The sequence below is a fragment of the Trichomycterus rosablanca genome, chromosome 5, assembly GCF_030014385.1.
Source record: "Trichomycterus rosablanca isolate fTriRos1 chromosome 5, fTriRos1.hap1, whole genome shotgun sequence".
Taxonomy (NCBI): domain Eukaryota; kingdom Metazoa; phylum Chordata; class Actinopteri; order Siluriformes; family Trichomycteridae; genus Trichomycterus; species Trichomycterus rosablanca.
In genome coordinates this window covers 44,017,115-44,043,755 of record NC_085992.1, presented here as the reverse complement: position 1 = coordinate 44,043,755, position 26,641 = coordinate 44,017,115, and the positions used below count along the sequence as shown (strand labels likewise).

General features: G+C 37.2%; 1 protein-coding gene across 1 annotated transcript; it reads left to right on the top strand.

The window, feature by feature from the left end:
- Nucleotides 1-22,225: 22,225 nt before the first annotated feature.
- Nucleotides 22,226-25,832, top strand: nanp (N-acetylneuraminic acid phosphatase). Its single transcript, XM_062995261.1, has 2 exons — nucleotides 22,226-22,361; nucleotides 24,121-25,832. Exons 1-2 carry the CDS (start codon nucleotides 22,254-22,256, stop codon nucleotides 24,754-24,756), a joined length of 744 nt encoding a protein of 247 aa, XP_062851331.1. The 5' UTR covers nucleotides 22,226-22,253; the 3' UTR covers nucleotides 24,757-25,832.
- The last annotated feature ends 809 nt before the right edge of the window (nucleotides 25,833-26,641 follow it).

Sequence of the window (26,641 nt, the reverse complement as noted above, 5' to 3'; positions counted from 1 at the left end):
GACACGGTATTTAAAAAACTCCAGCAGAGCTGCTGTGTCTTATCCACTCATACCAACACAACACACACTAACACACCACCACCATGTCATTGTCTCTGCAGTGCTGAGAATCATCCACCACCCAAATAATACCTACTCTGTGGTGGTCCTGTGGGGGTCCTGACCATTGAAGAACAGGGTGAAAGCAGGCTAAAAAAGTATGAATACAACCTTGAGTACAAGAATGAAAGAACCAAGAAAAGAGATACGTTTTAAGAGCTTTAAATAAGGAAAGTGGATGACACTTGAAGTAATGTGTTCCATAGTTTGGGGGCATGATGCTGAAATTTGTATATAAGTAGCTGCTACACATTTGTGAGTGAACTGTAAGTGGTTATGGTTTCACACCTCTATACATTCAACGAGATTTATGAATGACATGAGCTATTCACCTGCTTCATTGATAAAAGGTGTGTGGGAGGTAAAGAGAGAAAGAGAGAGACAGCACAAGAGAAAGAGAGAGAGAGAGAACGTACAAGAGTGTGTCAGACTGAAGTAGGGGGTTATATAACAGACCTGTTTCATTCTTTGTAGTTTACACTGACTTATGTAAATGGAATACGTGTCAGTGTCAATGGAGCATGCCAAACTGGATTGGCCAGGTGGGAAGGAAGAAACTTGTGAGTTCTTTATAATTCTTTGCTTCTCGCACGCATACCCGTACAAAATGTCCCAGCACAATCTGCACACTATATGTAATGTCCTTTATGCAGTGCTAAGAAAAACAATGTCCCCCATTATAAACCCCTACAATAAAGAGTACACAAGTAAATACAAAATACAGTATTTGTTTGTTTGTTTAATTATGATTTTAACATCATGTTGTACACTTTGGTTACATTCATGACAGACACGGTAGTTACTCATTACACAAGGTTCATCAGTTCACAAGGTTATATTGAACACAGTCATGGACAATTTAGTTTCTCCAATTCACCTTACTTGCATGTCTTTGGACTGTGGGAGGAAACCAGAGTTCCCGGGGGATACCCACACAGACACGGGGAGAACATGCAAACTCCACACCGAAAGGGCCCAGACAGCCCCACCTGGGGATCGAACCCAGGACTTGCTGTGAGGCGACAGTGCTACCCACTTAGCCACCATGCTGCCCTAAATACAGTATTTAAATGATCATTTTATTCATTAAAGGGGAAAAAAGGTATGCAACACCAACTGGCCCTGGGCAAAAAGTTATTGCACCCCTAGTAACTTGATTTAATCACCAATTAAGCCTCAATTTGATTACATGCATACAATTACTGACAGCGCTGTTCAAAAACAATATTAGAGTAATGTAGAGATGGCACTCTATGCCATTTCAATCAAGTTTTTAAAATATATCAGTCTGAAAAGGGTTATGAAACAATTTCCAAGACTCTGGAACTCCAGTTAACTGCAGTGACAGCTTTTAACTGTAAATAAATAATATATTTTTAAGAGCACATTAAGACATTAATATACTGTACACAGTCAAAAAAGAGCCTAGACAAAAATCTTAATAGGAAACAATAGGCTTCACACACTTCAGATTCACAAAAGAGTCAAGGCGAAAACCATAACCAACAATGGGTTATTTATTTATTTATTTATTAGGATTTTAACGTAATGTTTCACACACTTTGGTTACATTCATGACAGGACAGGTAACACAAGATTCATCAGTCTTTTAATGTCAGACACAGTCATGGACAATTTTGTATCTCCAATTCACCTTACTTGCATGTTTTGGACTGTGTAAAGAAAACCGGAGCTCCCAGAGGAAACCCACGCAGACATAGGGAGAACATGCAAACTCCACAAAGAAAGGACCTGGACCATCTGGGAATCGAACCCAGGACCTTTTTGCTATGAGGCGACTGTGCTACCCACTAAGCCACCAACCTGCCCCCAACAGGGGGTTAAATAATGGCTTGTCTTACAGTTGCCAGAAAAACAGCCAATGTGATGGATTGACCTTTTTTAGAAGACATGAGTGCCTTTACATTTAGCATATAGCTGACATTTGTTGAATGAAATAAGGCAACAACTCCACAGTAAGGACATCATACCAGCAGTTAAACATAGTGGTGGTAATGTGATGGTGCTAGGATGCTTTGCTGCTTCAAAACCTGTGTGGGCATAACTGTTGAAACCATAAATTATAATCTTTAACAGAGATGTCTGAATGTGATAATGATCTAAAACCCAAGTATAATTTGGTTAAGCATTAAGCATTTAATGTGAGGCACAAGAACAAGTCCACATATTGATGACCAAGTTAAAGTCCTGCTCCAGAGTCAGAAGTTCTTGTTTAAAGTTTTCCAATGTGGCCAAATAAAAGCAAGAATACATTCTAGTACAGGGAGAGCTTAGCGACTAAGGGATTAGACTAGTGATGAGAAGGCTGCAAGTTCAAGTCCCACCAGTGCCACTGTTGTGACCGTCACAGAGACCCTAAATCCTCAATTGCTTGGATTGCATTTGTTTGCAGTTGTAAGTCAATTTGGAAAAAAACAACTGAAAAATGTGTATGTGTGTAAGGGGAAGTGTGTGTGCATGTGTGTAGCATGACTGTGTCTGCCCATGTCAACATCTATCATCTTACGTCATCTACAGTACTTCTGTCTGTCTCTCTTAGTTCAAACCTGGTAGGCACTAAAGACTGCAATCTTTTACCTAGCAAGATTTATGGTACCAGTAAGAAATGCATTACATTTAAATACACAGATGTTTTGAATTAGAACAGTTTGTCCTTATTTTCTTCCATGAACTATGGAAGCCCCAAAGGGTCAAAACACACTCACTTTGTGTAGAAACGTCCATCAAACCATTGTCACGATACAACCACAGAAAAGTCTGTTACAATAACTACGCCTTGTCCCACCTAAAGCACCGCTGATCTAGAATGTTTGCTAATGGAGAAATTCTAACCTACAATCTGACATATATACGAAGTCAGGGGTCTCTGCTGGATAGTATTACTGCCTAGTATGTGAGTGAATAAAACTCCCTTACAGTTTTCTGTTGTCCCAGCAGTTTTTAACATAAGTACATTTAGCATAAAATGTGTTCACCATTTTAATTGTAACATTTCACTTAAAAATCCTTGTTTTCTATAACATTTACACAGATTTTTTTTTTATGTGATTAATCGCGATTAACTATATGAAATTCTGAGATTAATTGCGATTAAAAATTTTAATCGTTTGACAGCCCTACTTTTTGTATTTATTTTAGGCCTTTTGTATTTATTGTACTGTTGTCTATCTGCACTGTGTACTGTATTGTCAATGACAATAAAGCCTCTCTTGACTCTTGATATAGATTTCAGAATACCTAACCCTTCATGTTTTGGTTTTTGATTAAATTATAAAATTAAATCATGGACCTGTGTTTTAAAGTTAAAATAAATAAATAAATAAAAACTGTGGCAAATATTGAGTGGCACAGTAGTGCTGTTGCTGTCTAGATCCAGGGTCCCATATTAATTCCTAACCCAGATAAATGTCTTGATATTGACATTGTCTTGGTATGATATTTAGTTTGGTGTCCCCATGTCTGTGTGGGTCCCTCTGTGTACCTCAGTTTCCTCTCATCTCTCAAAAATATGAGGCTTGGCTACTCTTCATTTGCCCCTAGTTGTGTGTGAGTGAGCGCCACACAGCTTCAGGGTATCTGGTTTAATCCTGGGCTCTGGTTACAATTTAGTGAGTTAGACATGTTCTCATCATGTCCCCTGTGGTGAATGAACGTAAGAATAAATGCATTGTATTTCACAACCTATGAAATATTGAGGGGAAGCTCAGTGGCACAGAAGGTAGAAGGATTGCGTAACACAAGGCTTCTGATTACCTGGGTTTAAACCTTGACTTCAGCCATTGCCTGTGCACAGTCTGATGTGTTGTCTGTGCAAAGTTGAATTTCTTGTAGGTACTCTAATTTCTTTCCACCTTCCAAAATGTGCAGAAGGTGAAGTGGCTACTACAAAGATGAAAGTGTATCATTTCTTTTTAATAAATAATTAAATGCCCAGGTGGCACAGCGGGATATTCCGCTAGCACACCAGCGCAGAGATTCTGAACTCCTCTGTGTTGCCACCAGTCGGCTAGGTGCCATCTAGTGGGCATAATTGGCACTATTTGATAATAGTAATAATAATTGATCAGCAATATACCCACCTCGACTGCAATCAGGGATCCCCCAGCAGTGGACGACATATTGACTACACTAAATTGGGAGAAAACTGGGAGAAAAATGCGTAAATAAAATAGAAAAAATTAATAATTAGTAAATAGGTATACACCTGTTAGCCAAGAAGGTGACTGAAACACTACTAAATAAACAAAATAATGAGGGGTGTCCACATAATTATGTCATATACTGCAAGCCATGCAAAAATGCTTATGTATGTTGTTACCTGATTACCTCATTTCAAGTATTTTAAACAAATCACATAAAAGTACATTATGTTCTGTGTTGCATTTGAATTAGCTCATGCATTTAGCAATGATGAACCTATTCTCTGAATCACATGACAAAACCTGCACTTACTCATAGCACGCCACTTTGTTGTGGTTTCTTTGTGAGTGGACATGTAGGTTTAGTAAGATGAGCCATTGTGTACTTATTGTTGCAGAGCAGCTATCCTATGGGCTCGCTCCGCCCCAGCTGCTCCCTGTTTGACTGCCTTCTCACGAAAGACTGATAAAAGGGAGGGCTATAGAGCAAGATGGAGCCGGGGACTGTGTTTGAAGGAATACAAAAGTAGGGGGCAAAGGAGTTTGTTGTGGTTTCTTTCACTATAATAGAAAATTCTACTACTTTCTTTAGATGATATACACCGATCAGCCATAACATTAAAACCACCTCCTTGTTTCTACACTCACTGTCCAGTTTATCAGCTCCACTTACCATATAGAAGCACTTTGTAGTTCTACAATTATGGACTGTAGTCCATCTATTTCTCTATCCATCCTGTTCTTCAATGGTCAGGACTCTCACAGGACCACCACAAAGCAAGTATTATTTAGGTGGTGGACGATTCTCAGCACTGCAGTGACACTGACATGGTGGTGATGTGTTAGTGTGTGTTGTGCTGGTATGAGTGGATCAGGGTGGATCAGCGCTGCTGGAGTTTTTAAATGCCGTGTCCACTCACTGTCCACTCTATTAGACACTCCTACCTAGTTGGTCCACCTTGTAGATGTAAAGTCAGAGATGATCGCTCATCTATTGCTGCTGTTTGAGTTGCTCATCTTCTAGACCTTCATCAGTGGTCACAGGATGCTGCCCACAGGGCGCTGTTGGCTGGATGTTTTTGGTTGGTGGACTATTCTCAGTCCAGCAGTGACAGTGAGGTGTTTAAAAACTCCAGCAGCACTGCTGTGTCTTATCCACTCATACCAGCACAACACACACTAACACACCACCACCATGTCAGTGTCACTGCAGTGCTGAGAATGATCCACTACCCAAATAATACCTACTCTGTAGTGGTCCTGTGGTGGTCCTGACCATGGAAAAACAGCATGAAAGGGGGCTAACAAAGCATGCAGAGAAACAGATGGACTACAGTCAGTAATCGTAGAACTACAAAGTGCTTCTATATGGTAAGTGGAGCTGATAAAATGGACAGTGAGTGTAGAAACAAGGAGGTGGTTTAATGTTATGGTTGATCTGTGTAGATTATATAGATGATATGTACCATGAATGTGCTTCACACCCACATTTTTAAATAATTTAATACAACTACTATTTGCAAGGTAGTTTGTTGAAGATTAAAAGTAATCTTATGCTAACTCCAGCAGTCAGGTGTCAGAATTTTTTGTATTTCATTAGAACAGTTAAGTACAGCAATTGTTACTAATAGACAGTCACCTCTAGTGAGCTCTACCTCCTCTCTGCCCAATTAAATTTCCTTAATGACACTGAGCTTGATGATTCATAGATGTTTCCTTTTTGTCTGGAATGTTAACATTTAGCTTAATATTTACTTCAAGCCTAAAGGCTAAAAACTGTCATTCAGTAGTCCATATAGCATATGCATTGTGTTGGTTGCTGACCTTATGAAGTATGCAAATACTTTGTCAAATGTTCTTTTCTAAGTACCATACCGTGTTTCTCGTGGTATGATTATACTGCTTAAATATACAATGCATGAACATTGACTTTCAAAGCTTGGTTATTCAGCTGTTTTGCACGCTGAAGGCCGACTGAATGCTTTAACAGACCCACTAAATATCTCACTTCTACTCTGTATTATTCGTAGCATTAGTATTCTTCATGCGCTGCTAGACTTATTGTGTGTGCCAAGCTTCAACTATTTCAACCAGAGACTTCCACAGAGAAATGGTAATGCAGTGAACTTGTGTGTAAAGGTCTTCCTCTGAATGTATATTGGTATACATAGCACAAACTATATGTGACAGCAATCAGTGGCCCTTGTAAAATGATTTTTTTTCTTCTAGTTTTTATTATGTCATTGTATTTTCAGATGTCAGATATAATGGTGCCATTAGCTTTCTTAAAACAATTAATGCATGACATGTTTTACAGTGTTTACCATTTCTTTAATTTTAGGCATTTATTTTGCTCCATAAAGTCCAGAAATGTTAAGTGATGCAACTGTCTAACCATATATGCAGATAAACGAAGTAAACTAATAAAAAGTTTATTTAAATAAAGTAATTTTATTGAAGTAGACTGGCATGATTTTACTTAAGACTTTTACAATAATTCCAGTTATTGAAAAATGGTAAGATTCTTTCTTTTTTAATAAGGCATATGTTGTATACTACTTCTTTTTTTTAAATTTAATATTGTGTTTTTGTCTTCTGTTTTAATGTTTTTTTTTTCTATTTAATTTTACAATCATTTTAATATTAGGTTTAGTTTTAGTCTTTTTAATTCCAATACTAATTCGTGTCAGTCAATGCTTGTGTAATGTGTTTTCCATAAATAGCACTACATAAAACATAGATGATTACTGTATGTTGCAACTGGACAACCTACTCTGTTACACTTGGCTTGCATATTCACTATGATGATGAAATATGGAACTATCTTGCATGTTAGAACATATTTAGAACTTAAACTGGAAGTCAAACATGTATTCTAGTTTAGTTTATTAACATGTTGCAGGTTAGTTCATTGTACTGTACAGATTATTGTATATGTGCAGTGACAAGGTCAGTAACCCTTCAAAAAATATGTAAAAACTGTCATGCTATGTCAAATGGTTTGACCCCAACATATTAAGAAAGTTTAATACATGACCATGTGCGCTGGATTTACAATGTCTTGTGTACACAGTAGTTTTAAATGTGTAAATTTTTGCATTTCTTTTTGTTTCCTCCCATTATAAATATTGTAGCTCATAGAGTTGCACATTTGCAGTGTCAGAGAAGAACTCTGTCAACCTCCCTTCCTCAGACTCAGCAAACTGTGCCTGTTAGAAGCCTGACATGGTCTATAAACTGCCACCCAGGGAAATACCTTTAAAATATAAAACTTTAATTTGTCTATGGTTGTGCCACCTAACAGTGGTTAATTTCATAACTTTAAAATTCTAATAAAAATAATTATAGTAATAATTATAATATAATTAGTTATGTGCACTTTGAAGCACCACTGTTATAAAATCACAAAGAAAAAGTCAGAGAATATCATCATTCTTAGCTTACTCAAAGCCCAATTCCAGAACCAATTCATCTTGCTGTAAGGCAACAGCTCTACCCACCAAGCCACCGCACCACACTGAAACTAATATAAACATGTTAAACAGATTATTTAGGATAATAAATTCTTGATTTTTTAAACTACATTTCAACTTCTTTGACTCTAATTTTGCTGACTTGTTGACATTGTCGACTTTGCCATTGACTTGTTGACATTGTCGACATACACAAAAGCTTACTGGTAGCTCTGACAGATCTGCACTATAGCCTGTAAGCTCCTCTCATTGAGAGTCATGTGATGAATCTAGCACTTTTGGTGTTACATAGTGACAGACTTTTGTTTTGCTTTTGTTTGTATGTTGCTATTTGGTGTCAAGCTGTCACAATAATTTGCTTTCTTTGTGTCTTCATATTTTGTGTCTCTTCATTTAGGCCCTGCATGTCTGCTATAATTTTACTTACTATGTTAAACCATGATCCAGTTCTTAAACACAGTTAAGGTCTTTCATGGGTTGAATCAGCTGGGTTAAAGCTAAGAAATGATGGTAAGATTCAACATAGAAAACATAGAATACAATACTCTGCAATTTACAGACCTGATCTTCAACTTCTATCAGTCTTAAAGCTGTCTTCAAAAAATATTTTTACATCCTACATTCTTTGAACTGTTTTTACAAATTTACAAAGTAGTAGTACAAAGCATGAGTACATTTACTAATTGAAAATTACCTAAAATTAAGGTACAATCACATTTTACTCAAGTAAAATTAGTGTGCATAAATGTTTGCATACATACAGTATATATTACTGTTACTGAATGTTTTATGATAAGGTAATGTATCACGTAGAAAAGTGATATTTTTAATTATTATTATCAAGTACCATCATGTTGATTACAACTCCTGGTGACCATATTGCTAATGTTTCCCTAGAACATCCCAGCTTATTATCAATGCTTCGTTCATTGCTTCACCTATAATATTCATCCATCTACTTGCTGGCCATCCTCTACCTTTTTTACCATTAATTCTTCCAAGCATAATTTCTTTTTTTCATTTTTTCATATAAATTGGTTCTTTTCATATGTTTGAGTAAAAAAGAGCTTCATTTTAGTTTTCTGGGCTTTGATTTAGATATGAAATAATGGTATGGAGTTTTTCTATGAAGGATTTTAAAACAGTGGCACTCCAAAGTGTACATAACCCTAAGTTTAATAATGTTTAGTGTGCAGAATATCTGTAACTTTAGGGATGACTTACTTTTGAAAGCATAGCATTAAGAAATAAACGTATTACTACTGTCTACTTACTCTGAACCAAAGTTGAACCAAATTTAAAACCTAATAGTGTGTTTTAATAAAAGCCTTCTTATCCTCGAATAAGAAATACACCAACCAGGCATAACATTATGACCACTGACAGGTGAAGTAAATAACACTGATTATATCGTCATCATGGCACCTGTTACTGGGTGGGATATATTAGGCGGCAAGTAAACATTTTATTCTCAAAGTTGATGTTAGAAGCAGGAAAAATTAACAAGCGTGAGGATTTGAGCGAGTTTGACAAGGGCCAAATTGTTATGGCTAGACGACTGGGTCAGAGCATCTCCAAAACTGCAGCTCTTGTGGGGTGTTCCCGGTCTGCAGTGGACAGTATCTATCAAAAGTGGTCCAAGAAAGGAACAGTGGTAAACAGGGCCATGGGCAGCCAAGGTTCATTGATGCATGTGGGGAGCCAATGCTGTCCCGTGTGGTCCAATGCAACAGATGAGCTACTGTAGCTCAAACTGCTGAAGAAGTTAATGCGGGTTCTGATAGAAAGGTGTCAGAATACACAGAGCATCACAGTTAGTTGTGTATGGGGCTGCATAGCCGCAGACCAGTCAGGGTGCCCATGCTGACCCCTGTCCACTCCCGAAAGGGCCAACAATGGGCACGTGAGCATCGAAACTGGACCAAAGAGCAATGGAAGAAGGAGGCCTGGTCTGATGAATCACGTTTTCTTTTACATCACGTGGATGGCCGGGAGCGTGTGTGTCGCTTACCTGGGGAACACATGGCACCAGGATGCACTATGGGAAGAAGGCAAGCCGGTGGAGGCAGTGTGATGCTTTGGGCAACGTTCTGCTGGGAAACCTTGGGTCCTGCCATCCATGTGGATATTTCTTTGACATGTACCACCTACCTAAGTATTGTTGCAGATCATGTACACCCTTTCATAGAAACGGTATTCCCTGATGGCTGTGGCCTCTTTCAGCAGGATAATGCTCCCTGCCACAAAGCAAAAATGGTTCAGGAATAGTTTGAGGAGCACAACAAGGAGTTTGAGGTGTTGACTTGGCCTCCAAATTCCCCAGATCTCAATCCAATTAAGCATCTATGGGATGTGCTGGACCATCAACTCTGATCCATGGAGGCCCCACCTCACAACTTACAGGAGGGGTCTAGTGGAGTCCATGCCTCAGCGGATCAGGGCTGTTTTGGCAGCAAAAGGGGGACCAACACAGTATTAGTAAGGTGGTCATAATGTTATGCCTAATCGGTGTATTTCCTATTTAGTTGTAGAGTGATAAATTATTTGAAAGATGTAATGAATAGAAAGCATTTTATCTGAAATGTGGTGAGGTGAGTAAGTATAAATATTTTTTCTAAGCATAGAAACAAAATATTTATACTTTACTTTCCACCTCCATAAGACGCAGCATACAAAGAATTATGGTATATAATCAGTCAAGTATAGATGTTGAGATGACACATTTCCAGTCAGCCTGAAGGAGTGCTAGATTGTATTGTTTGCTCACACCTGTCATTCTGAAAGGGCTAAAGTGTTTAGTAAAGTGCAGGGATTTTGAGAACATGCAATGTGGAGACATACATGCAAATCACGTAAGCATTATAACATATACATAATAATTTTATTTATATTTACTTATCTACATTCTACATCTATTTCATGAAAATGTGCTTCAGACTTTGTATCAAACTAGAAAAAATGCTCATTGTGAAATTGACTGCAAAAAAACTACTAATTTAAACTTTTCCAGTGACCCTAGACTCATTACAACATTTCATTATTTAATCAAAAGCAACACAACAAAGCTTGATGTGAGCTTATATTTGATTTGTTTTATGAAGTATTTTTTACCCTCATATCCTGGTGATGATTGTATTTGGCTGTTTGTGAGAGACTGTGATTACTGTTTGATTGTGTAGTTTTTGTTTTTGGTTTGTTGCTCTGGTGTTTTTGGATTAAATAAAAAAAGAAGCTGTCTCGGTGACTGAAGCAGTATACCAAGGTGCCATTTTGTCTGTCTCTATTCTCTAGCTGTTCACAACTTCCTGGAATTTGAGTAAAAAAAATCAAGCTACATGAATTGAAAGATGAAAATCTGTGAAATGGATCTGCTTTCAAAGGATTTAGTCTTGTTTTCAACTGAGACTTTTCATTCACACACAAGTTTACCATGACAGCTTATACAACTGCTTTGTGTCTAAATTAGAGGGAAAGGGTAATTTGGGCTGAATGTGTTATAGACAAAGTGTACATAAAGTCCAGTAGATGTAGATTGCTAATATGCTCTATATTGATTCATTCATTCATTCATTCATTTATTGTCTGTTTTACCAGTGTTTAATTCTATTCAGGGTCATGTTGGGTCTAACTGACTGAGCGAAAGGTAAAAAAACACCCTGGACAGGTTGCCAGTCCATCACAGGGCAAACACACGCACTCACACACTCAGGGCAATTTTAGTAGATTTTAGTATCTCCAGTTAACCTGACTGCATGTCTTTGGACTGAGTGAGGAAATCAGAGCTTTGGAGGAAACCCACACAGACACGCAATATGCAAGAACATGCACACGCCACACTAAAAGGACCTGGACCCCCTCTCCTGAGAATCGAACCCACCGAGCCATTGTGCCACCCCTGCTGCAGATTCAATTAAGCTAAATTCAAAAAGCCTGTATCTGTATCTGTATTCACATTTCTAATATACTTCCAATTATATTAACACAACATGGGCAGAAGATTTACTTTCTGGTTCTTCTGTGATTTTCAGCCATTAGCTGCAATAGAGGGTGATTGTGCTCTGCTGTTTTACACCTTCTTTGTGTAAGGCAAGAATTATACATTTCTAATTATTGAAAATAAATTATACATTACATTTAACAATACAGTTTTTAACTTCTTTACTGACCCCTGTGTCATGTGCACATAGCCTACCCAGGTTTAATTAAGGAAGCATCTAAAAAGATTGTGTAGCAGTTGACTTTGTAGGAGTCGTTAAGGGTTGTAGAAGTGTCCCAGTGGGATGTACCTCTTCTTACAGTCAACATATCAAGTAAATATATTGTACATCTAACAGTAGATACAGTATATCAAATAAAACAAAAGTTAAGACATTTAGCAGACACTTTTATCCAAAGCAACTTACAATTATGACTGAATACAACCCAAGCAATTGAGGGTTAGGGGCCTTGCTCTGAAGCCCAGCATTGTTAACTTTGCAGTGGTGGGGCTTGAACCAACAACCTTCTAACTACTAGTCCATTACCTTAGCCGCTGAGCAACTACTGACCCACTTCTTTACACCTGCATGAGGCGGGTTTAAACAGAAATCAGTATTACATATGGAGAGTCATGCAATGCTCTCCATTATTTCTCCATTTCTGTGCAGGTGCTATTGACCAGCCAGCAAAGGCTGTAATTGCAGAAGCAATAAGGAATCCCTTCAGCCCACTTCCCTCAGACATAGCCAAGCATGTCTGTGTAGGTGCCCTGTCGGCCGATAGCAGAGCTGAGATTCGTACTAGAGAGCTCAAGATCTCAGCAGTGGTGGGCTGGAGTGTTTAAGTGCTGCACCACCCGAGAGCCCAAATTACACTTTTTAATCAGTTGGAAATTAAGGATACTAATAGTTTCAGTTTTGCCTGTGGAATTTTTGCTAATTTCTGTTTGATGAAGTTGACATTCTGTTTGCTAAGCAGTGCATGATCACTGTTGTCTGATTCTCACTCATAATGCACCATATATGTTATATTATACACTGATCAGCCATAACATTAAAACCACCTCCTTGTTTCTACACTCATTGTCCATTTTATCAGCTCCACTTACCATATAGAAGCACTTTGTAGTTCTACAATTACTGACTGTAGTCCATCTGTTTCTCTGCATACTTTGTTAGCCTGCTTTCATGCTGTTCCTAGTTGGTCCACCTTGTAGATGTAAAGTCAGAGACGTTCGCTCATCTATTGCTGCTGTTTGAGTTGATCATCTTCTAGACCTTCATCAGTGGTCACAGGATGCTGCCCACGGGGCGCTGTTGGCTGGATATTTTCGGTCTCAGTCCAGCAGTGACAGTGAGGTGTTTAAAAACTCCATCAGTGTTGCTGTGTCTTATCCACTCATACCAGCACAACACACACCAACACACCACCACCATGTCAGTGTCACTGCAGTTCTGAGAATGATCCACCACCTAAATAATACCTGCTCTGTAGTGGTCCTGTGGGGGTCCTGACCATTGAAGAACAGCATGAAAGGGGGATAACAGAGTGTGCAGAGAAACAGATGGACTACGGTCAGTAATCGTAGAACTACAAGGTGCTTCTATATGGTAAGTGGAGCTAATAAAATGGACAGTGAGTGTAGAAACAAGAAGGTGGTTTTAATGTTATGTTTGATCAGAGTAACATGACAGTTTCTTATGCAATGCTGTCTGGAGGGCTGAAAGGTCATGCACATCAGGCAGGTGTTTCTGGTCTTGCTCTACATGGACAGAGACTTCTCTAGTCTCCTTAAATCTTTTCATAATATTATATGTTACAGATGGTGAAATACTACTAAAGTGTGAGATAAGTATAAATGATGTTAATGATATGATGTTCTACAGTTCCAGAGAATTTTAGTATATATGCCAGACAGCAAGAAAGCTGTTTAGGCAATTCATGTTTGACTATAACTAAGAGTCTAGGTTGGGGTTTATTTCCTTTAATTTGTCATCCATTTGTACATCCTGCTTTTAATTAACCATGACTAAGCATCTTGGCCAAAATTCCACTTAGTAAATTTCTCAGGTACTTTCTACTGGAAATAAAAGTGAACAGCTGATTAGATAGTTAGTTCCTTGTACCTGTGTTCAATATTACAGTAATCTTAATTAATACTGAAAGAATAATAAAATCTGGTAGCTGACATACTAGTTCCATTCCAGAATAATTATGAGGAAGATTAATAAAAAGGAAATTCAAACAAGCATTTATACCTTCTAAAACGAAGTTAATGTACAGAAACATTTTGTTCTCCTGTGTAAAAACAAGAAAAATATAGTTGGTTTGTTGGTGGTTTGGGATTTTAACGTCATGTTTTACACTTTGGTTACATTCATGACAGGAACTGTAGTTACTCATTACACAAGATTCATCAGTTCACACAAGGTTATATCAAACACAGTCATGGACAATTTTGTATCTCCAATTCACCTCTCTTGCATGTCTTTGGACTGTGGGAGGAACCTGGAGCCCCTGGAGGAAACCCACACAGACACGGGGAGAACATGCAAACTCCACACAGAAAGGACCCAGACCACCCCACCTGGGGATCGAACCCAGGACCTTCTTGCTGTGAGGCGACAGTGCTACCCACTGAGCCACCGTGCCACCTAAGATAAAATATAACACACTGAATGATAAAGCACTAGTCCTAAACATCAAATTATGTACTTATACAGTAGTACCTTGAAACTCAATGTCAATTGGTTCTGGGAGTGGCATTGAGTTGAGAAGACGTTGAGTTTTAAAGTATTTTTTCCCAAAAGGATGTTTGGGAAACCTGTTAATGCGTTTCATGGTCCAGTGGAACTGCATATACTTTAGACTAATGCAAAATAATGGGGTTGTTTTTGACACTTAAACACTGAAAACAACACAAATAAAATATAAAAACACTGACAAATTATTAGAAAACAGTTAAAAATCAATAAAAATACAAAAATTTGCACTTTACCTTTACTTTTTTATGGTTTTCTTATGCTTCTTAATTAGTGGAGAGAACTTATGAGCAGTAATAATTAAGAGAAGTTTAGTGTACCTGTGTCATTCTTTTAATACATGGTCACATTTCTCAGAACCTCGAGCTGTAACACAAGTTTAAAAGTAAAACAGTGAGGAAAATCCAGATAATCACAGATACATGTGGAGCTTTCAGACTGGATTTAATGGTTATTCCACACAAATGTAGATTTGTCTCATTCACACTTTAATGAAGTTTTACCGCACCGCTTAAGCCGAGCGCTGAACAAAGTGGCAGTCGCAAACATGTTGAGTTTAAGGGAAACGTTGAGTTTAAGGGTACAAATTTCTTGACGAAAGGTGTTGAGTTTCAAAGATTTTAAGTTTAGGGGATGTTGAGTTACAAGGTACCACTGTATGTTGCTTCTGTGCAGTTATGACCTCTTGTGAAAAGTCTTGTCAAAAGTGTGGAAGCTGTTACAACCTCATATATGGACGAAATAAACTCAATAGTAATGTCCATAGTTTTGGATTGGGATGTCCAACTCACGGTTAGACATCCCGGTACATTAGGTCATATAGTTTAACATAATAACATACCACCCCATCAGGTACAAACCCAATAATGAGTGTTGTATTTTACTCAACTCCCAGTTGAGACCTATTTTTGCATATTACATACATTTTACAATATACATTATTCTTTAAGATATAGACATAATAGCATATAAATGTTATACCTTAACTCTACTGGCGTTTTTTAGATGTGAGAAAACATGAGTACCCTAAGGAAACCCACATGGACACAGAGACCACAGTGAAGTCAAGTAATCAGCCTTCATCACAAATATAAGGCATGGTAATTAAATACATCAATATTTATTCTCCATCATCATTATTATTATTATTACTATTATTACTATTAGAAGTAGTACTAGTGGTACTTTTACATAATTTTATCAATCGCAACAATCATAATCTAGAGTATACTGTAGAATCTACTGTATACTGTAGTCAAAAAACAAGCCTTTTAAGTATGTGTTGCTTTAATAGCGTGAGGATTATGACTGTTCGATGTAACCTGTTATTTGATTCTCAAAGGTAAAGAATAATTAATCAAAATGGTTTTGTTAGTATTGGCGTCATTTATTTCCTTTGCACTTGATCTCTACAGAACTGGTTAACTTGGAGATTTATGCCTCTGGCTGTCACACCATCTTTTATAGTTTTCATGTACTGCTATGTTTTCTACCTTGTCTTCACAAAAAAGGAAGCAGTGATTAAGTGCAGACAGTGTTTTGGCACTTCCACCACATTTACTGTCTTCAATTATTTAGTTTCTTCTGAAGTCTTATGCACATAGCATCTTGAAAATCCAGTTTGGTTGGCTGGGATTATACAGTATGTCTGTGAAGTCTGTAAACTGCTGTAACTACAATCCAATGCTTCTAATGCACTAGCCTACCCCAGAAAAAATAGGGTTAGTGTAATTTATTACTGTGCCAACCAAGCACCCAATAATGATTGGTAAATTATTGTAAATATATTCTTTTTAAGTTTTCTTTGCACCAGCTCTTTAGTTAGCATACCATATCATGATTTCATATGGGCTGAAGTCCATTGTGGATGCTGGCTTGTGTTAGTGGAGCCCTTTTCAAAAGTGTGTGCTGAAAAGAGGATGGTAGCAGCCAGTCACTTAAACCCTGATATATTTATTTTTGTTGTGTACATGCAGATTGTCAAGTCACCTACTTGCCTTTTCGACTCGTTATAGAGTTTCTATGTACAGTAGATTGTAGTTCATGCATTCTCTTATGCATGATAAAATCTCACATCTAGGCCTGTATGTAATCTAGGACAGGATACGATCGGCGGTGTGTATTGTTGTTCATTTGTTTGCTTCTTTAGTTGGTTATCAAAAGGTGAACACAAACATTAACTTCAGTTGGGCTTCATGACTTTCTCACCATTGAATTGGTATTGGTGCAAATACAAATCTGTCTTCTTACTTAATTTGGACCAGTACAAGTCATATGCAGTGATCATTGGGAAACTAGCATCCTTGCTCTGACTAACACAGATGGCAATTTTCCTACTGTGTGAACTCTCTTAACTAAAGACAGTAGATCATAAGCTCTATGCAACCTGAGGTCAGGAGTAAAATTTAGAACACGAGCAATTTTTCTGTCTCATTCTGTCTGTGGACTTGCAGAATTAGTTTCAAGTCTTTCTGTTTTGTCTCCGCGGTTGATGACTAGGTCTGGACTAATAGAATAACATGTTTTGGTGATGACACTGTAGAGTGTAAGTAAGCTGTCTGCCGCGTAATACATAGCGTGGAAACAACTTACGTGGTTTAGAAAGTTCTGAGTAAGCAGCGGTGCGTTTTAACTGCTGTAAGGATATAATTATATTGTATTTACAAGTAAAGTTTTTTTCTCTTTTAATAGCAGTCTTGCAGAGTAAATGTTTGTCTCAGTAGCAAAACCAAAATTCCTCCTCATTTCTATTGTGAATGAAGATTTTACAACTTTTCACCAACATGTATGAGTAATAGAGGGCTAGCCATATCCCTAGACAAAGCACGACTGCATGCTGCTGTCTCTTATTCCACTTGCCATATTGGTCATGCCTCATTTACAGACATTATAACTCAAAATTCTACAAGGTTTGAAGTGAGCTTGTTATTTGTGTTTGTTTCTATGCTTAGGTTTTTTCTGTCATGGACACTTGTTATCTAAGGCATATGAACATCATGTAACCCTGAGGCATGGCTGTCTCTGGGAGAGAGCTGAGGAGATAGCGTGTGACTGCAGCTCCGGCCACCCACCAAGATGAAAAGAGAAACATAAGCAATGGATGCCTGCACACCATACAGAAAAGTCTCACATTTCACCCACAGCTCCACTATTTCCCCTTTATCACCACTGCAAAGGTGCTACTAAATAGTAAAGCTTGCATACAGATTATAAACATAACTTTTTACAGGGAGGGTAGGTAGGTAGGTAGGTAGGTAGGTAGGTAGGTAGGTAGGTAGGTAGGTAGGTAGGTAGGTAGGTAGGTAGGTAGGTAGGTAGGTAGGTTGGTTGGTTGGTTGGTTGGTTGGTTGGTAGGTTAAGAGCAGAGCCAAGGAAGTCAGCAATGGCCTTTTGCATAGTACCTTAGGCAATGGGCTGGTTGTTTTGATAGGTGTAAATAGGTCGGCAAGCTCTCTCACACACTCCCCGTTTCCTGAAACTAGTCTTGCAGAACATTTTCTGCAGGCAACTGCATGATAAGTGGCATTAATAGAATAGCTTTCACAGGGCTTGGCATCTGCGCTATGAGCAGTATCCACATGCGTGAGAATTGGCGTGAGAGTTGATAGTGCTGACTTTGAGAGCAGTATGCACTGACACATTTTTGCGTGTAAACCTTTGGCACCTGGCCAGCTGTGAGAGCACACTAGCGGGCGAGGTTTAGCCTACATAAAGGACGACACATAAGCTCTTGGACAGAAGAATCAAAGACTTCCATTGATCCTGCAATTTTCATGCATCCTTGATGCAATGCATGCAGTATAACAATGATAATTAATATGATTTGACTGAGCAGTATTGTCATTCATGTCATTTTTAATTAGCAATACGTGTTTACTATCACAGCTTAATTAATTTTGATTAGTTTTTGGACAAGAAAAATTAAAAAGGATAAATCAATTAGACTTACAGCATAGTTTATATATACACCAATTAGTCATAACATTAAAACCACCTTCTTGTTTCTACACACACTGTCCATTTTATCAGCTCCACTTACCATATAGAAGCACTTTGTAGTTCTACAATTACTGACTGTAGTCCATCTGTTTCTCTACATACTTTTTTAACCTGCTTTCACCCTGTTCCTCAATGGTCCGGACTCCCACAGGACCACCACAGAGCAGGTATTATTTAGGTGGTGGATCATTCTCAGCACTGCAGTGACAATGACATGGTGGTGGTGGTGTTAGTGTGTATTGTGCTGGTATGAGTGGATCAGACACAGCAGCGCTGCTGGAGTTTTTAAATACCGTGTCCACTCACTGTCCACTCTATTAGACACTCCTACCTAGTTGGTCCACCTTGTAGATGTAAAGTCAGAGATGATCACTCATCTATTGCTGCTGTTTGAGTTGGTCATCTTATAGACCTTCATCAGTGGTCACAGGACACTGCCCATGGGCACTGTTGGCTGGATATTTTTACTTGGTTGCTCTGTAGTCCTGTGGGGGTCCTGACCATTGAAGAACAGCATGAAAGGAGGCTAACAAAGTATGTAGAGAAACAGATGGATTACAGTCAGTAATTGTAGAACTGCAAAGTGCTTCTATATGGTAAATGGAGCTGTTAAAATGGACAGTGAGTGTAGAAACAAGGAGGTGGTCATAATGTTATTCCTCATCGGTGTATACTGTCAATACTCAATAATACTCAATAATTATTTGGGGTATCCACAAACATCTCTCCGTTATCTCTAATCAGCTGTAAATATTAAAATTAGAATTTGTCAGTTACAACTAGCATTGCCAAGTAAAACAGTGAAACACAATTCTGCCCGATGGGATAAAAAGATTATACTAATAAGGGCATCTGTAATGCAGGAATTTGTAATGGCTAATAACTAGCAGCCCTAACAAGAATGTAGATGGCAAGACGCAATCATGTCCTAATCACAAAAAAATAACTCAAATTTATTCTACAACACATTACATGGATTTCCCCCCTCTCTTTCTTTATTGGACCAATTTAGTGTTTACTGCTTTGTTTAAATTAGGAAGTAAATACATTATAGCACATAGAGCTGACAGAACACAAAATGCATTGTTGTTTGTGTTGTATTTAAAAATCGTCTCTATGCCGCAGCGCTAAAATACACTAGCACACCAGAGCTGGGATTTCAAATACATTCTATCGAATCTCAGCTCAGTGCACAAGGCTGATTCGCACAAGAACTCAACTCGTGCAGGTGAAAAGATGCAGTCGACTACTGTCAGAGGGGGCGTGTGTCAGTTCGCTCTCCACAATCGGGGCAAGGGTCAGCACCAGTAGAGAAGAAGCACAACACAACTGGGTAAAAAAAATTGGTCGCGCTAAAAAAATTGGGAGAAAAGGGAAAATGCAAAAAAAAAAAAATCGTCTCTATATTATTACTTCATTAACATGATAACTCACTAAATGATAACTATAATAAATATACAAGTCGGATGTAACAGTCCAATATTTGTAACAGTCCAGTAACAGTCCAATATTTGCAGGACCTGTGTTGTAGCCCTTGCATTCTTGCATTTCAATGTAATTGTTTAATAATTTTGTCCCTGAGAATATATAAAGACATGTACCTATACCATGACTGCTACTAACTCAAAAGTTCATATGTAAATTTGGATATCAGTTCATAAAAAATAAAACAGAATGTATTGATTTTGTTATTGTTAAAAAAATGATTACTTAAAAAAGATTTACAAAAATGTTATTATTTACATAAAAGGATGTCTGTTCACACATTTTAGTTGTACGTACCATACTTTAGTTGTTTTATTCATTGGTGGTGCACCTTGTGTCTTTAGAAGCTATATGAATTATTATACCTGCTTTAGAACACATTATGGTAAGACATTCATGCCTCATTAACAATTTGATGATTTGTAGTATCCCTTATCTGTATTTATACACTTAAAGATGAGTTCTGTGATCTTTATACAATAAACTTTTTGTTTTATGTTTGGTAAAGTTATATTTACCACAAATTTTAAAAGACGAAACAAAAAATATATGTATCAGAATGAATTATTGTGTGACTGCTACCAGAGAAATTATGTGTAGCACCCATACTACTAATTTCCTGTATTAGGCTGCATTCATCTATTTCCTAATTTTTACCAGTCTCCTTGTCCCTGTCGCTGAGAAATAAGGCAGGAATAAAATGCTGGAAAAAACTCAAAATAAAAAAAATAAACTGAAAACTGAATTGATTTCGTCCTGTGCACACAATAATATAATGTATAATATATGATACATTTGAAAGCTTGAAGATTCCTTTACACTTTTGGAAGTCAGATCCTCTGGCTTTCATGACAGTCGGTTCAATTAGCCTTTGTCAGGGATTATTTTGTTAAACCATAAACATAAGTTAAACCATAAGTAGTTTAGTAAATTTGGCTTAATCCACATATGCCATCTAAATACTTTTATTTCTGTACAAAGTAAAAGCAACTGCATGTAAACGAGCCATCACTGAACACAATGTAGTTTAACATCAGAATCAACTCAATTTAGTTTGCTTTAAACTAAATCTCAAGTAATGATGATTTGAGGTCCTCTAGTGATCTTAAACAAGTAATGCAACTGGAATGCCTAATAAGGTTTGACTACATGATTTCACACTGGTATATGATAATGTATTGTTATTGACCTACACTATTCTATAAACATTAATTATTAACATTAATTCCCCGTTTTATTGTATTTAGCTGATTAGAAATTCTAATTCTTATGTTAGGGACCTATGTGATTTAGTTCAATTAATTAAAGCCTATTTTAGTAAAGACAGAGCAAACATTTGCATATTTAAAAACAAATATTTGTTAATCTACAAGTGATGGACAATACATTACATATATGGAGAACTAATTTGCAGTCTGTACTAAAGAACTATTAGTAAAATTTTAATACTGTTTAAATCTGCTGATTGGGAATGTCATAGAATGTGCTTGACCCTGGCTTGAACCAGTGTTCATTAAGCCACTTTACATTACAGTTACAATCAGGAATATTCAAACCCCTCACCTTAAATTGATTGTAATTATATGTATACAATTAAATACACATATATCACAAACATCTCAGTAAACAGAGAAAGAATATGTATTGATACATACAAGCAATTTGTGCACAATTAATTACACCTGAGCCTCAGGAATTGGTGGAACATCCTTAAGTCTTGATAACCTCTACTAAGCCATTTCAGTCAACAAGCTTCAAACATTATGCAAAACAACTCCATATAAGGTTGGGGTATTCACCACCAGCTCAGACTGAAGTCACCTGGATGAGTGACGGAATGTTTTTTTACAACAAACTTTGTGAATTTGTGTACCTGGATTTTTGAGCATGCATCAAGAGAAGCTTCAAACACCTCTCTCTCTTCTGAGGTCTTGGCCCCATTGTTCAGTCTCATTGAGGTTTGATGGCTTTCAGACTACAAGTGCTTTCCTTAAATCCCACCAAAGATTTTCAATAGGATTTAATGAATGACATGTTAAAGATGCTTAAAATCTGCTGTGCAACAAACCCTCACAGTGAATTAATATTTTAAAAATAATTAAAATAAGGCTTACACAGCAGGCCTTTGGCCACACTTACACGTGTGCATGACTGGTAAACTACAACTCCCATGATGCTCCTCTGGATTACCTCATGCCGGAAACGAGCTGTCACACACGCATCCTGCTGACGTTACTGAGAAGTTCCGCTTCATATATGTGATTGTTATTCTTGATTTGGGAGACTGTAACATCTGTATGAATTCACAGCTGGACATGGCTAGAGTGGAAGTATCAGCGGTACTGTTTGATTTAGATAACACGTTGGTGGATACAGCAGGAGCAGGACGAGTCGCGATTCAGCAGGTGAGGAACTCTGACCAATCAAACCACTGCATATTCACACTAGTAAAACGAATTATTATGTTTATTATTTTATTATTATATTATGTACTAACAGTAACATTAATATATTCATGGTTTACACTATCAAAATAATTTAAGCTCAATGTAACTATAATTAAGTCACGAAGTGAGATTAGAATGGAATGCTGGGAGACGTAGTTCGGTTTAACTAGGCTACATCACCATCCTCCTTAATTATCTCATACACGAGCACCATTACTGAGTCATTTTAAGAACCAGTCTTTAAAAAAATGTTTTAGGCAAAAACATGGATTTCCGAGTTGAAGTTTGTTTGTTTATTAGGATTTTAATGTCAAGTTTTACAATTTGGTTACATTCATGACAAAAACTGTAGTTACTCATTTCAAGATTCATCAGTTCACAAGGTTATATTAAACAGTCATGGACAATTTAGTATCTCCAATTCACCTCACTTGCATATCTTTGGGCGGAAACCGGAGCACCCAGAGGAAACCCACACGGACACGGGGAGAACATTCAAACTCCACACAGAAAGGACCCAGACCGCCCCACCTGGGGATCGAACCCAGGATTATTGAGCACGCATCAAGAGAACCCAGGACCTTCTCGCTGTGAGGTGACACTGCTACCTGCTTCCGAGTTGAAGTTCAGTTGTGATTGAGTGATTTCACTCATACTATATTGTTTCATGAAATGTTAATAATGTGTAAAGTCTTCCATGTTTTCGTTTGTGAGCAGTAAACGTTGTCTTTAAAGGTAATAGCATTAAACACAACATTATGAATTTTGTGTAGCAAATAGGTTAAACAAAGCACCTTTCTAAAACATTTTTGTCAGTGGTTTCTAAAATAAGTCCACACAATTGAATCAGTTCATTTGGACAAACTTGTGTCCAGATGTACTGATTCAACATTGTGGATTTGTGTAGCTGGATTATTGAGCATGCATCAAGAGATTTCTAAAATAAGGTATTAGAGAAGTGGGGCCTTGAGTGTTTGGATTAATAGCAAATGTAAACAAAAACATGATTTTAAAGCCTATGTTAAACCCTTTAAACTAAAAGTCTAGGAGTTTGTTTTATTTCTGACTATTATTTTGTCTGATTTATTCATTTTCAGTAACTACATTATTCGAATCAGGGTCTGATGGGATGGACAGGAAACACAAACACATTTACTCACAATTGAGAAATGTTTCCAGCTCTATAAACTCTATTTCTGTACAACAACCTTTATTTTTTACAAATTGTACCAGTTGCTTAAAGCTCTATTTTTGTCTTAACTAACCACAGAATGTAGTCTTAGTAGCATCTAATGAACTCGAGACACATATTTTCCAAATTGTTTGTTGGCATGGGAGGGTCTAAATACATTTGGATATTCCAAACTGCTTGCCGCTAGACATTTAAGCATGATTTTTTTAATGGTTTTTTTTGCCTCTATAAATAAATAAACAGTTAGGTGAACATATAGAATGTAAAATACAAGTGTCTTTTGTTTTATGATTTCATATTTGTATATAATACATGTTTAATTAATTAAAAGCATGAATTTAACTTATTAAAATTAAATAACTTTGATAAACGTTATCCAGTGCATTTGTACCAGTTTTATTTCAAGAATGCCAATTATTCTGTTTAAAAAAAGAGCAATTCACCCAAGTACTACCCATTAGTATCAAATGTAATGCTAATAAAACACTTTAAACTAATGATGTGTTCATTGTATATCCCTCACAGGTATGTGAACGCCTGAAAGATAAAGTGAACCACACAAACCTTAAAAATATCTGTGAGCGATTTGCCCGTAAAGTTCTTCAAGAAACATATGATCCTTCATCAGGCCAAACGATAGACGAGGTTCGGATAAATCATTGGCATGAAGCCCTACAGGAAGCAGAGGGTAAAGATCCAGGCCGTGCTCTAGCCTCAGATTGCTACTACACATGGAAGAACACACGACTTCAGGCTTTAGCTTTATCTCCTGATGTGCTTGCTATGCTAAAAGAGCTCAGGAGCTCATACAAGCTGCTGCTGCTGACCAACGGTGAAACACAGACACAGAGGGAAAAGATTGAGGCTCTGAAGTGTGAAGGACTGTTCGATGCTGTGGTGGTAGGAGGAGAGCATGCTGAGCAAAAACCAGCCATGTCCATTTTTACACACTGCTTTGAGCTGCTGAGGGTAAAACCACAGAACTGCATCATGGTGGGGGACTCTATAGATACAGATATTCAGGGTGGGATCAATGCAGGGGTTCAAGCTACAGTGTGGATTAACAAAAGTAATGGTTCTGCTCAAGAAAATGGCATTACTCCAGATTACACTATTTCTTCTGTTCTGAATTTACCAAACATTTTAGCCAATCTGAGATAATATTCTCTTTAGACAAATATTTTATGCTGCATTATTTTCAACCTAAGTTTGACCATCTTAGAGCAGGGGTTTTCAACCTGTGGGGCGCGTACCTGTCGGGGAAGGGGGGTTGACACTACAAGATTTTTTTACTTTTAAAACTAAAGCAATTTATTTTCCACCCACAGGAGACATATTCACAGTAACTAATCACAGTATTTGCTATGTTGTTTAATTCCCACACTGTATCCACATTAAATGTTGTTTCTCTAGAAATGCTAGTAAGTAGGGATGTAACGATTCACCACAAGACAGTTAATAACCGATTCAAAAATTCCACAATTCAAATCGATTTGACATGTAAAATGAATCGATATTCACTTTAAACAGCAGAGGGCACTGGTGCTATACACCTTGCCTGGTTGACATCACTGGTGCTATACACCTGGTTGCCAAATTCGGGTTTTTTCAGCCAAATTGGGCTTAATTCAAACTTGTTTTGCATAGTTTGTACCTACCTCAGAAATAAAAGGGCATTTACTATTTAGATAAATAAAAGATAATCACAAATACAGTATTTTATTTTATTTTTTAAGAGAAATAATAAAAGGAAACTTTGTCATAATTTGTCTTCAATTTCAAAAATTGTATCGTGAACCCAGTATCGTGAATCGCATCGTGGGTAGTGTGTATCGTTACATCCCTACTAGGAAGTGCTCCTCCCAATAAAAAAGGAATAAATTGCAACAGTAGGCCACAATATATTGGTAAGACTGTATTTTTTCCAAAGAGTTGTACCCTTTACTATTACCTTTTAACTGTTAAAAACTAAAGCAATATGTGTTAAACAATGATATGTAACACTGTACATTTTAATTCAAAACATCCTTATGTTCTACAATCTACAACCAATATAAAGCTAATCCTTTAAAACCGGATATAAGTGTTAAGTGTGCAAGTAACTGTTCAAGAAATAACTCTGTACTCAGTTCCCTTCATTTGCACCAGTCATAGGTTTACCCTCCTGGTGCTAATTGCTTTGATACAATCATTTTTTACACCACTCACTAAACCCAATAAAACAGGTTACTACCTCATGTTTACTGTTACTACCACCACTATTTTACTGCTAAAACCAAAAACATTCAAGAATTACCAAAGTTCATTTCAGTTTTTTTGTACTGTTAGTATTGGTACTTTTGTAACTTGCCAAGATAACACATCCACAAGATTAAAGTAATTATGATTGGGATTGTTTGAGGTGATGGCAGTTCACATTTAACCTGAAAATAGCTGTTTGGTAGTTGTCATTATTTCAAGCAGCTTAATCATTATAGTTATAGTTTATTAGAATTTTGTGCAAATTGTTTACTAATTTTAAATAAACTTAGCACACACAATGTCTAATTATTCATTCATTCACTGTCTGTTTTACCACCGCTTCATCCTGTTCAGGGTCGTGAAAGGTAGGACACACTCCAAACTGGTTGCCAGTTCAGCACAGGGCAAACACACATGGCAATTTTGCATCTCCAATTAACCTGACTGATTTAGAGGAAACCCTTGCAGACACAGGGAGAACTCCACACAGAAAGGATCCAGACTGCTCCACCTGGGAATTGAACCTTTCTTGCTGTTCACCATAGTATCAATTTGTATACGTACACATTTCAAACATGTTTCCTTTCAAATTCACATCAGAAAAACTAGATTACACTGTTGTCTGTCCTGTGGACAGAGTGAGCCTGCTTAACAAGCTCTGAAACAAAAACTACGTTTAAAAAAGCATCTATTATACACTACACAAATAATATGAAACAAAAATAAAATGTGAAAATAAAAATATTTATTGTTTGCATTTTTGCAAAGAATTTTGGCATGCAAATGTTACTGTCAATGATACATA